Below are 13,360 nucleotides of genomic sequence, written 5' to 3' on the forward strand. Positions count from 1 at the left end.
AAGCTCTTGAAAGAAGAAAATGCTTCTCCTGAACCCACCATATCCAAAACCAACGCACAATTTGAAACACATTTTACTTACAAGAAGCTCCACGTTTCCTTCTGTTTCCGAATGATCTTCTATGACAGTGGCTTCAAAACCCAAATTCTGAATCAACTGCGCTATTTCAAGAGGCTGTATGAACTCTGGCTTGTATTTTATCTCTGCTTTACCTGCCATCAGTGCTACCAACACTGAAACAATACCTGCAGCAGCAATAATAGAGAATGTTAAGATAATGCAGTTCAGTTTGTGAGGAAGAAAAATAAAATATCACATGTGATTTTCAGTGGAAACCGAAGCAGTTTAGTGCCATTTTATGTCTAGTGGATCCTCCTCCTAGCTCTGTTCCCTGGTCACAGCAGCAAAGTTTTTACTGAGATGCAGCCATACCAAAGTTCCCTATAGCAACAAGAGAAGCTGCAACGTGGGAAAGGAGGCTATGGTCAGAGACAGAAAGGAAGTTCATGAGCAATTTCTGCACTTCTAACTCCAAGCTCTACCCTGGCTTTCTTAAGTTTGCCAAGCCCTAACCAAATCCCACAGGACATTGGGCTTTCTTTTTTATTATTATTATTTTTTTAAATCTAAATTGACAGTCAAATCAATTGACTTGTATCAGCACATGGAGAACATGCATTGGGAGACTGCAGACACAGGAATCAATAAGCAAAACCCAATTAAGATGTGCTGATGTGTATTAAAGAAGACAATGTTGATGCTCGACTGTTCATGCTCTGCATGGCCAGTCTGCAGACTTCTAACCTGACAGGACTTGCTGTGCCTAAACTAATATAATTACCCAGGGATTGGAGCCACACATTTATTTGTACATGCTTGTGCAAACGTATGCCGGAGAATAAGCTTCATACCACAATTGTCAGAGCTCTCAACAGCTTTGAAAGTGATGGATTGCTCTGTAAAGACGCAAGGCCCTGAGAACAAAATAAGAACAACTTTTCCGTTCTTGTCTTGAGCCTAATTTATGTATGAATGTATATTTGAGACAGGGAATAATTAAGGTTGGAATAGACCATTAAGATCATCTAGTTCAACCATCAAACCATCCCCACCATACCCACTAACCATGTCCCTCAGTGCCACATTCACACAGTTCTTGAATACGTCCAGGGATGGTGACTCTACAACCTCCCTGGGCAGCCTCTGCCAGCGCCTCACTGCTCTTTCTGAGAATAGATTTTCCCTGATGTTTAACCTGAATCTCCCCTGGTGCAACCATTACGTCTCATTCTAATTTGAAACGCTGATCATATTCCAACCACTATTACAAAACAATTGCGTCCATCGTGTAGGCTCACTACACAAGCAGTGCTGTAGTTACGTTAGCTCTAAAAAGAAGTTTAAGTCTATTTAACCTCAAGACATTCTACCATGGCCCCTTCCAGTGACCGTACAGAACACCTTTTCCAATGAGCAGTCCCCCAGAACTCATTATTGTAATGTCAAATGTATTACCGTCTTCTTTCTGCAAATTTCTTTCAATGGTAGACACACACGATGCACAGGTCATGCCAGTGATTTGTAAAAAACACTTCTTGGCTGTTGCTCCACTGGGCTGGTTTGGCTCATCAAGGTGCAGGCTGTCTGGAAGTGCATCGGAGACACAGCTCTGGCGAGGAGGCTCTGGGGCTCGAGGCTGCGCTGCGGCATTACTGGCATCAGGCCACTGCTTGTATTCTCCTGCACCAGTATCTTGAATAAATGCACAATAAACTGAACAAATACCACTTACAGGGCAATAGGATGATGCAGGTTACACTGATCGTGCAAAGTCTTTTATTTGTTTGAAAGGTGATATGGTAATCTTGGTTTCTTGGTGGAAGAAAATTATAGATTGGTACTACGCAAATAACAATACACGCTCACCTGCACTACTTATATCACCACCTAACTACACATCTCCTTGCCACTTTCAGATGGCAAGTGACTCCCTCCAATCTGTGTCTAGATCAGACAGCTACCTTAATCTGACAGCTACCTCTGCTCAATAAAGATACACTGGCATCTAGAGGGTCTTTATCCAGCACAGAGTACAGGTCAGCATCATATTCATCCCTTTGTTACCTTCTATACAGCTTATAGTGCCTGGTCCCTAAAAGGGAAAGGAAAAGCTTCTCAACAGGTTTCTCTTTATGACACAGTAGTTATGCAAGTACTGTAAAATGAGTAGTGGAAGGATTTGCAGCACTCAGACCTCTAAGTCATAAATCCTACAGTGATCACCTTTGCTCTTTGCCAGATAACAGCATCCAACAAATAACCCTCCTGGCTACAGCAGTGCTCTCAAACCACCTCCGTAAGGCAGAAGAAGGTTTGTGCAAAGGATGAAGATTTACTTTTGAACATGCTAAGCACAGCTGTTCCTCTCCTTTTCCACAGATAGGAGCTCTTCCACCAACAAGTTATGAAAGAAACAAATCATGATTTAACATCATACGTGGACTCTCATCTGTAGCTGTTCCATAGATTCAAAGGGATTGGATCTGCGAGAAAAACTGTTTGGGTATTTGGGGTTGAAACCAATGCATTCCAGGTATACCACATCCGTATCTTAAAGGAAATTTGTTCTGACCCGAAGCAAATAAATACTGCTGCTTTTGAAATTTGCTAGAGGAGATTATGCACCATAGCAACTCCTTCAACACTGAGCATGTGTACAAATTCCACAAACTGTGCTGCAGCTTAACACGTAAAAGTAGCGCTGGCTCCCAATGACTGTGTGTGTCTTGGCATTCACCTTGTTGACAGCAAGGCTTAGGTCCCTAGCAAAAATTCTCAAGAAATAAAGATCAAAAGATTCAGACACTAAGAAGGGATTTTAGCCAGGAAAAAAAAAATTAGTTTTAAATGAAACATGCTTTAGTTTGTATGTTTTAGTATAACGGAATTTAAATTAAAACAGTCAGTTTGACAGATCTCACAGCATCCCGTAGGAGGCTGGAGGAGCCCATAGGAGGAAACCTACTCCAGTGGTAAGAGCATCTGCCACTTAAAAGACATTGTACCAACTTCCAAGCCTTTTGACATGCTACCCACAGAAGGCAAAACACTGTTACCTGTCAGCAAAGATGCATCAAACCCCATTTCTTCTATGGCGGCTCTCAATTCCTCTCCATTTGTGTTAGCAGGATCATAATGTATGGTCCCAGTCTTGTCAGCTAAAGAAACTGCAACATGCTGCACGCCTTGTCTCTGAGATATTGTTCCTTCTATGGACTGTACACAGGAATTGCAGGTCATGCCATCAATCCTAATAACAGCTGTGCACACTCTGTCTTTCAGTGGCTCTTTGAAGAGATCACATACCAAAGCAGGAGATGAAGATGCTTGGTTATTTGCTTCTGAACTATTAGGGAGGCAAACTTTAAAGTTTCCAGGTGGAAGGGATTCAATAGCTTGCTGCAAAGCAGGCAAGGTAATTAAATTTGGGCTATACTGCACGACAGCCCATTTATGCTCCAAGGAGACTTCAATACTTTGTATGCCTGGAAGAGAGGATATATTTCCTTCAATGTTTCTGACACAAGATTTGCAGTGCATGCCTTCTATATGTACAGTCACTGTAGCTGTGCTGCTCTTGTTGGCAACCAATGGATGCAAACCCTCACCCTCGAGAGATGCAGGTGTCTCTTTGGGGTCTGCACTCTGCAGGCTCCTGACATCAAGCAAACCAAGCTTCAAAGGTGCTGATTTACTCTTAATGGTGCAGTCGTACCCCAGGTTATTGATATGGCTCCTAAGTTCCTCAGGCTGAATGATATACGGATGGTAAGCAATAACTGCTTCCTGGTTACTGAGTGACACCTTGATTTTTGCCACACCGTGAAGCTTCTTAATCTTTCCTTCAATGCTGGTGACGCAGGACTGGCAAGTCATGCCTTCTATCCGAAGCTTTATTACTGCCTCTCTCGAGCACGGCAAATTTACAGACACTGGTGTCAACCTCTCTTCTGCTATGTTAGCGTCAAAGCCCATATCCTCTATTTCTTGGCAAATCTGTTCAGGGCTTATTTCTGACTGTAGATATTTTACTAAAGCATTATTCAGTTCAAGGGAGACTTTAATACTCACAACACCCTTAACTTTGGAAATTCGTCCTTCTACCGACTGCACACAAGATTGGCAAGTCATTCCCACAACGTTGACCACCACAGTGCGCTCCTGGGAAGATGGTGAGGGCATGGCTTCAAAGTTCTCCTCGTAGCCCATGTTGTCAAAAGCAAAATTCTGTTTCATTTCAGATTCCAGCGCACAGCTCGGAGGAGAGTCAGTGTTGGACAAAACCTAAAGAGCAAAAGAAAAATAAAACGTGTGCATCCTTATTGCTGAAAGCAGCAATATTCCATTTAAATGTTTCACAACATTGGTTTACACTTGGAATACATTACCAGTTAGCGGGTAGCAAAATGTTCCCAGCAGTCCCAACACAATTTATCTATAACTAAAGCGCTCTCACCACGCAGCCTGAGCTCTGCTCTTCCTAGCAGACTGCCACCTGCACAGAGGCTCACGGGAGGGACCACACTGAACATCGCTCCACAAACATGAACAGCTAGCTCAGTTTGCCCCACTCACTACGAAAACAAAATAAACGGCCCAGAGAAAACAGATTCAGTAATTCCCTGAGAGCCTGAAACCAGGCAGGACCAGCTGGATGCTACCTGCAGAGCTGTACACGTGTGCACAAGGGTTTGGATCGTCTGCACATATACAGATTTTTGAAGTTAAAATGTACACACACAGATTTCAGAAGACACAAATGCATGCAGATGCTTCCACCATCGTTTAGGTTCATCAACCCCTTTGAGATGTCCTAACAAAGTGGCACCTGATACTGAGCTACAAGAACTCACGGGCTTGATCCAATCCCAATTTTGAGGATGTGACAGCTATTACTGAGGTAGATTAGCCCAAAGTAGACAATCCATCAGTCAGATCATGGTCTGCAATACAGCAGTTCTATGGTTCAGTACACTCTATTCAACTGAAAAATGAAACATTAATGGAAATTACAAAGGCAACGTATCTCACAGATGAGGTAATCAGAGCATAACTCTGTCATCAAAGGACACTGCTGACATCAAGTCATGAGGAAGGCACAGTAGGGGAGGGACAAGCTCAACATTGTTGGGTTTCAAGTAAAAAACATCAGATTTCATTACGGTTACTTAAAGTAACTTCTTCTAAAAATCTAGACGGAAGCTGCTATGACAAATCTGTTAACCTGCCTGGGAAGCCATAGGCCCTTTATCTCTTACTGTAACACCTAATGCTGAGGATTACAGCAGCGAAGGGACAGGAGGAGGAGTCACCAGATCAGGCTCAACAATATTAATCTCATTTCTGCTAAAGAGAAGAAAACTGTCTCCTTGGTACAGCACAGATGAGAATTACTTAGGCTGCTTATTAACACTAGACTTCACCCAGTTCATTTGATGCAGTATTCAAAACCCATTAACTTGATTTTGTTTCATGCCTGGACAGCTTGTGAATAACGATGTCTGGGTCACGACCAAAATGGGAAAAAAAAAAAGAACACAAAAAATTTGTCTTCTCTGTGCTGTATTTATTAGAACAGCAGGCACTTACTTCCTGGGAAAAGCAACTGCTCATAAACAGACAGGAGCCATCGCTTCACTTACATGCAACATTCGTCTGAATCTCACCTTCAGCTGAAGGCAGAAATGGGCTTCCTGAAGTGCCCGCCACTTTCTGTACTGAAAATCAGTTCCCCAGGTCCTTGTCATGGACAGTTATGGAGGACTGTAAATAAAAACTGAAAGCAATTTTGTCTTCAGGCTTGACTCCCATAAGTGGTGTAAGCTTGATTTACAGAACCACAGCATGGTGAAGGCTGGCAGTACAAGAGGGCCCAGAACTGGACCCATTACTTCAGGTGGGGCCTCACCAGAGCTGAGCAGAAAAGAATCACCTCTGTTAAAGCGATGTTCTTTAGTAGTCTTAAGTTGGCAGTTCTTTGCCTAATGCAGCCAACAATACCATTAGCCTTCCTAGCGACAAGAGCACGCTGCTGGCTCACTTTCAGCTTGGTGTCCATTAGGACTCCTGGTTTAATGCCACCAGTCCACTAATAACCAACAACCTGCTACAAAACCATGCAGCAGTACCTGGGCTCACTGCATGCACGGCATAACCACACAGTGTGTCAGGGGCATGCGAGTTTCACTGAGGCTGCACTGGCCACAGAAGAGTGGGTAACAAGAAGCCATAACCAACACAACGCAACAGGTGCTCAGACCAGCCTGAACCTGCAGCAAATATCTTCAGCTCTGAAGCATGATAGTGCAGCCCCTCCTGGGGCAAACCTACCCTCTGCAACCTGCCCCCTCCCTGCCTGTGACTATGCTGCAGGGATGCTGGGGAAGATTTACATGGATTTTAGCCCCTGTATCTCCTTTAACCCCCTTACACCAAGTAGTGCCTGGAATACATTGCCCTCTCTTTGCGCTTCCTTCCCAAAAGATAATGAAATCCTCAACATAAATCATTGACCCACCTGGGTTGGGAAATACCTCCAAGATCTTCTAGCCCAACCATCACCTCCCACCAATACTTCCCCACTAAACTTAATACAACATCTAAATGTTTCTTGAACATCTCCAGGAACAGTGACTAAACCGCTTTCCTGGGCAGCTCCTGCCTTCAAAATAAAACATAAACAGTTAATGGTTCCCATTTAAGTGCACAAAAGGCGTGCTTATCTCCTCTTCTTTGTGCCTTCCCAGTTTAAGATAATAATATAATAGAATCACAGAATTATAGAATGTCCCAAGTTGGAAGGGGCACATAAGGAAAGAGTCCAACTCCTGGTCTACACATGGCCCAACATATGGGAAAAGGCCCATTTTTAAAGGAAACTGTCTCTCATATACCATATTTAAATGGAGTTTAAACACTCATTTATTTCAATGTCTGCCCTGAGAAGCTTATTTCAGTATTGTTCCTTGTCTTCTACCTGTATCTCCACCCTCTCAGAGCCTAGAAGAGACTTTGGTTGTGGTGGGAAGCGCTTATCTTAACAAGCACCCAGGAAAGCAGAAGGCCTAACGTGCTACAGGAGTTCACCGTGTGCATTTACTTTGGCTCAGGTAGCAAAGGCATTTGTGTTTTGCATTTTCTGATGAAACAGCATGAGAGCAGAGTGACACAAGCATCTCCCCACCTGCTCCTGTCCGCTGTGCTTCTGGCAGCAACTTGTAGACAGAAAACAGGCAATACCACAGGCTTTATGTCCTTCATTGCTTTGTTCTCTGCCCCACGCTCACTAACCACTTCCATTTTTCTAGGCAGCTAGTGACATAAAAGCAATTCAGATTCAATTTACCAAAAGACTGAAGGGTATCTTCTGCCATCCAGTCTTTTGAAAAACATACAAGCAACTGCTGATTCTAGCGTTTCAATGCACTGTTAGTCACAGGAACACCAAAACTTGAGCATCACTTGACACTTTGCATAAAGAGCTGTTCCAACTTTTTGAAGAACAGGTGAAAATATTTTGTTCTTCATTTAACTAAAACTGGTGGTCTGAAGGAAAAGAGCAACCAACCTTTAAACTTCCTGAACATCGTCCAAACCAAGATCCCCCAACCCCATGGTTCCTTCCCAGGGCTGGAGCTGCCCTCCTACCCCAACATCCATCTCTGTGTTGCATCCACACTGCTCCTTATTCCTCACATCCAGTCTGTACCATCTTATGCCTCACAGATCCTTGCCACAGTTGTCCCTCTTGTGCCTGGGACACCAATTTTCATATCCTGAAATTAAAGAGCTATGTTTCTCCTCACAACGCAGTCAGCAGGCAGGGACATGGGGCTTGGCCTTTTCAGCAAATTCCTTTCTGCCTCTCCCTGTCTGCTTGCCCACAGACACCAGATCTCAGCCTCTCACCTGGCATATCTGAAGGTTTTCAGCTGCTCTTCTCCCCACACATCCTCAGGCTGAAATCAGCTCTTGCCCTCTTAACTTGAAGCACACAGCTGCCAAGGAAAAACGGCCTTATCTGTGCTGCTTTTTCACCTTTCCCACTCTCCTCTTTCACAACCTGCTGATTCACAGCGTTGGATTCAGGCAGGCAGCAGCACACTGCTGGAAAGCCACGCGCTTTTTAAATACTTCAGATGTTTTCCCAGTTTGTTAGAGACTGACAGCCAACAACAAAATCAGGGCAGAACAGCCTCAGGAACATCAAAGGTCCAGAGTCTTTAGTTTCACGCCTACAGAAGCATCATTTCTGGGTGGCAGGAGGCAGAAATTCAGTTCCCATCCTTCTTAACAAACCTCAGCACAGCTTTCCCATCCACCCTGTTGGTACATTCTGTTTAACAGGGTCAGGCCTTAAATGCTTGTTCTTCCTTTCCTTTTCCCCTCGTGAAGATGAACATGTCAGTAGTCACCTATGTTACTTTCTACTTCTAACACGGCTTTGTATCCACCAAATAATTCTTGAATATTATAAAGAAGGGAAAAAACACCCTCCCCAGCTGGAAATTGTGAAACAAAGAAAATATTACTTCAAAGTCACATGTTCCATTTGGAAGCAGGATTCTCTAAGCGATAGAAGACGGAGAAATGCTTGTGCAGTTGCTGCTGAAATGATACCATATGCACCATATTGGATAAAGTTTAGAGACACAAAGGGGTGCTTTTCGGTTGAAGTGAGCGATATAAATCATACTTGGTTTAGTGGGAAAAAGAAAAACCTTCTTGCAAATTTACGGTTTCTAATTTCCAATTAAAACAAACCGAAACACTTTGTGATGTTCATAGCTGCGATGGGAGCGACGCAGTACACTGCAATGGACTGAATGGAGGAGAGAGATCTTTTGGCAGAGTAAAGTTATGTCACGACCATTTTACAGCAAGCATTTACAAAGTGAGAAGTAACTAGAGACAGACAACGCCTTCAGGTACAGCCAGTCTGTCTTTGTTGTCGTTTCGTTCCAGTCTGACTCTATTTAAGCCGTTCTAAGTATATGCTGCTTCAAAAAACACAATACTTGTTCTTAAGAGTTTGTTATCCTTAAACATACAATTAATCCAAATTATTGTTATTTGTAATATTACCTTTTAAAAAGCAAGATCTTTTTTTTTTTAACAATAAGCCTCGTAATGTCTTTATCAGCATCGATGTTCATGGAGAAGAGACCTAGAAAGATCAATCTCTGAAACAGTAACTCTGAATTAAAAACTAAATCAAACATTGCCACAAATATATTATCATGAAGTTTTGTTAACGTCCACCTGGTAGTTATAAATAAATGACTTACTTAAAATGATGATGTCTTGATGTTTCTGCAATTTCTGAGATTCCAGAGAATGTCCCAGCACAAGCACATATCAAACTATTCAAGCAATCACAGTTGAAAAGGAGAAGCACTCGCTTGTTTCCTTACTAAAAACCACCACCCTATACTATTAGAGGTGGAGCCGAAAGAAAATGCTCATTAGCTAATGATATAACACACCTCATTGCCATTTGCTTTTGAATTTCAGAGACCTCAAAGAGGCCTTGGCAGTGTAACGCTTGTTAGAAGACATGGAGTCATGCTGAGGACTGAAGCGATTCATATACAGAAGGTTTAGCACATCGATATACAATCCACGTCCAGCACATTTAGCTTTAAATTCTCCATTTCCCTCCCCACACACACAACAGCTCACCGACCTGCCTTCCAGTTGCGTTGCCTTCTGGTATTCCCATAGAGTTACGCTGCAAAACTTTCTCTTCTTTCTGCAAGTTACTGCTTGCTTCTAGCGGAGACCCCGCTTTGGACCCTTCAATAATCAGTAGTTCAGGCACATCGTGAGCTGCCTGCCGCTTTCGAATGGACACCAGGGTTATGTTTTTGTTGTTTAAAGTAGCGAGGCAGGACAGCTCCCTCCGCATTTTATTGTCCAATTTTCTCTCCATTATCTTTGCCGGCTTTAAATATCGCTACGCCAAAGGAAAGCTTTACCAGAGAAGCTATTCAGTATATCAGCAGCTCTTTTTACAGCTACTTTTAGAACGGCCTGGGGAGTTCTCATCAATGCGCTCATTAGGCATGCATAACGAAATCCCAGATGTAACCTGTGATCTTTGTGTACACTGCTCGCTGCACTCGGCTACCTCCTCTCGCTGCCAGTTTCAATGCTTCCCACCAATTGGCATCCCTTGTGCTTACCAAACTGCATTCAGCGCTGCTAATCTTTGCACACGGCATTGTGGCCAGCTCAGCCTTTCACAAGCTACTCAAACATGACCTGTGTGCAGCAAGCCGGTGCATAATTAACTCAGTCAGGCATACCCACAGCTCCTACAAAGAGCAATGTTGCTTTTCCCCTTCCTTTTTTCAGGGATTTCTTGGGGAAGATATGGTCCCCGCTCACATTTTTACCATGTTCGTGATGATGTTGTTCAGTGAGATCCCTAGACTGAAGGTCTTTCATTCATTTAGAACAGTCCTTCATTTCAGAAAGGAAAAGAAGGCTGAGTACAATACTTTCACTTTTTAAACTGTACCTCTTTGCCATCACCAAGCTTAACTACGAAATAAACAAACAAACAAACAGAAAGCTACATCAGCAACTAGTGCTGGGGGAAAAAAAGGGGTTATTTCCTTGGACAAACCCTTTAGTTCCTCTCGCCAGCTACAGGAATGCCTAACATAGCCATACACAACAGGTACCAACACTGGAAGCCAAGCTGGGTGTGAGACTGCCTGCAGCAAATTGAGAACATTCACAGCACTGTTCTAACATGGTGAGTGGGACCTCAGGTTCCCTGAGCTTTCAGCAGAGCCATCCATTTCTAAAGATGCCCCTAAACAGGTGCCTAAAGGATGGTCATTAAGGGAATTTATACACTGTGGTCAATCTATCATCAATTCACACCCTCCCTGAGCAAGCAGCCATCTCACCACAGAGGCAAGACTTAAAATAATTCCTTTACATTCAATCAGAAGCCCTCAGATTGGAAAACATCATCCAATTTACTCCTGTGCAGAGATCAGCAGACAGGACCAATATCTCGGGACACATGAGGGTACACACATGTTGCTCCAGTTGGCTGGAGAAGGTCAGATTCTTTCCACTTTTACCTTCATATCCCTCGCCTCTCTGCCACGACTACTGACCTGAACTAGTTTGGAAACAAGAAATAGAAAGTCAAATTGTTGTGTTTAAGTGAAAATATTTCATAGCGATGTCTTTGCATACTGGAGCTATGTCTCCATACTACAGATCCCAAATCAAAGAGGCTCAGACACTCAGCTCTGAGTAATAACGCTACACAATGGAAATTTCAAGTTCTAGAATGTCTTAGGGAACAGAAATTCCAGACATTTCTCCCCCAGGTTCTGAGCAATTCTGAAGGAAAAATCTGCTTGTTTCTAGAAGCAGCACAGACAAGTTCTTAGTGAGTGCCCCCCACAGTCCTTTGGCTTCAGCACAGTGCTGAATGCTGACACAGAGGTAGAGACTGAGGATTGTGTTTTGAAAACTTTTAGCTTACAAGGTATCTGCCCACACTGAGAAGAACTATTTTGATAGGGTAAAAAAAATAAATAAATTCTATCATTCTTCATGTGAAAAGGATATAAGATGTATTTCAACAAGTCTAATGTAATAGGATGTCAAATATCTATTTAGCCAAGGACTCAAGCAGAGATAAAGAGCAGTGGAGAATAAAATCTGTGCAGCTGAGTTACCCGCACCAGCTCTTGGATAAGCAATGCCATTCCCAAAGCAGAAACATCCAAGGATCTTGTAAAACAAACAAGCAAATGTTCCAATTTACCTTGACAGAGGTCCTGCTTGATCCCAACCCCTCCACAATTCTCTTAGCGGCCAGGAGGGAGGTTGGAAAGGCACTGTTGCCTGTTTCACCTTCCAACAGCAACACACCCTAGCAGCACACCCTGCTTCCAGGCTGGGTTTTGCACAGCTGGGCAGCTTTACCAGGAAGCATCACTCAGGTGTGGTAGCCTGAGATTTAGATGGCAGGTACAAAATACCTCTGCTGTTTTCACAGCTCTTTACAAGTGCTGGGAGAGATGCTTTTGTTTGCATGATAGAAAATGCAAAGCATTTAAAGAAAGCAAAATCCCTTTGACTTAAAGCTTCAAGAGTTCATAAAAGCATAAGCTTCCCTCTTTATATCACCTGCTACTATCAGAGAAGGGTCCTCATGCAAATGCTTCTTCCTGTGTACATTCATCCTCAGCTTTATGAGTCTATTTGTCCTGTGCCTAATCCCTCTGGCTCCTTGAGGTAGGAAAGCATCTTAAAGTATTCTTAACAATGCCAGCAAGATGAGAAGCTTGGGTTCAAAGAAAGAATCAGTGGCCTGGAGGCAAGGGAGTCACATTGCCTTAATCTGCCCAACAGACAAGAGGAACGGGTTGGAACACCTTTGCATCACGTCAGCACCGGGGCGGACTTTAGCTATAGTGTTTAGTAAAAACACTATGGAAATCACTACGAAAACCACTTAAATGTAAAGTTTCTAGTTCTTCTATTTTCCTCAAGAGATATCATTCCAAACCACCACAACAAAACGCACCCATACAGTGACGCCAGGCTAAAAACAAATCAGTTTCACATCTGGCTGTACTTAGGGCTCTTTTCAAACTGTCTTCATGATGCAGCCAGCTAAAACCATTGAAAATGTCCCCTATCCAAGCAAGGCTAGAATAACTTTGGTTTTGACAGCAGGAATTGGAGCTTGAAGGGAAAGAAGAAGAAAATAAGTTACCGCAAAGCTCATAGTAACATCACAAACAACAGTCACGTTCAGTCATACTACAGCTGGAAGCTTGCTCACATTCCTGGTACTAACCATGTCCTTGAGTTTTCCAAACTAGCTGCCATACTTACTACAGGAGAGAAAGAAAAACACAAATATCACTTAAACACTTATATCACTTAAGTGGGAACAAACTGGTCTGTTTTCCCTCTTTACCAGCATTTGCTCCCAGTTTTGAGCAATGAAATCAGATGGATGCCTCCTTGGGTACAATGCTGTAAGCAAGCTGGCAGCCAGCAGATCCCTAAGCATTTCTGTAAGCTGAACGGTATGTGTATCCCTCAGCAGACAAGGAAGTGTGATTGTACGTAACAGCATTTCTTGCGCCACAAGAAATGAAACAAAGCCTTACAGAACTCTGAAACGCAAGGAATCAAATCCGTACCTGCCATGAATAAAATTGCTTAAGAGTTGACGACCTCATTTCAAATCAGTTCCGACTTTGGCTCCAGTTTTTCAGGCAGCAGCTTCAATCTTCTCTAGATATTTAAAACC

The 13,360-nt window shown here is 43.1% G+C and overlaps 1 protein-coding gene across 2 annotated transcripts in view; it reads right to left on the minus strand.

Annotated features, from left to right (window-relative positions):
* Positions 1-13,360, minus strand: part of ATP7B (ATPase copper transporting beta) — a 40,092-nt gene that overhangs the window by 22,707 nt on the left and 4,025 nt on the right. Inside the window, exons 1-4 of one of the 2 annotated variants that reach the window (XM_072332678.1) lie at positions 9,746-10,093; positions 3,117-4,344; positions 1,516-1,752; positions 82-245 (exon numbers count right to left, since the gene is read on the minus strand). In XM_072332678.1, coding sequence (XP_072188779.1) covers positions 82-245; positions 1,516-1,752; positions 3,117-4,344; positions 9,746-9,991 — 1,875 coding nt within the window. In that variant the 5' untranslated portion in view covers positions 9,992-10,093. Of the gene's footprint in view, positions 1-81; positions 246-1,515; positions 1,753-3,116; positions 4,345-9,745; positions 10,094-13,360 lie in introns of those variants that run through there. The other variant, XM_072332687.1, reaches the window with a different exon arrangement.

The sequence above is a fragment of the Excalfactoria chinensis genome, chromosome 1 (genome assembly GCF_039878825.1).
Source record: "Excalfactoria chinensis isolate bCotChi1 chromosome 1, bCotChi1.hap2, whole genome shotgun sequence".
Taxonomy (NCBI): domain Eukaryota; kingdom Metazoa; phylum Chordata; class Aves; order Galliformes; family Phasianidae; genus Excalfactoria; species Excalfactoria chinensis.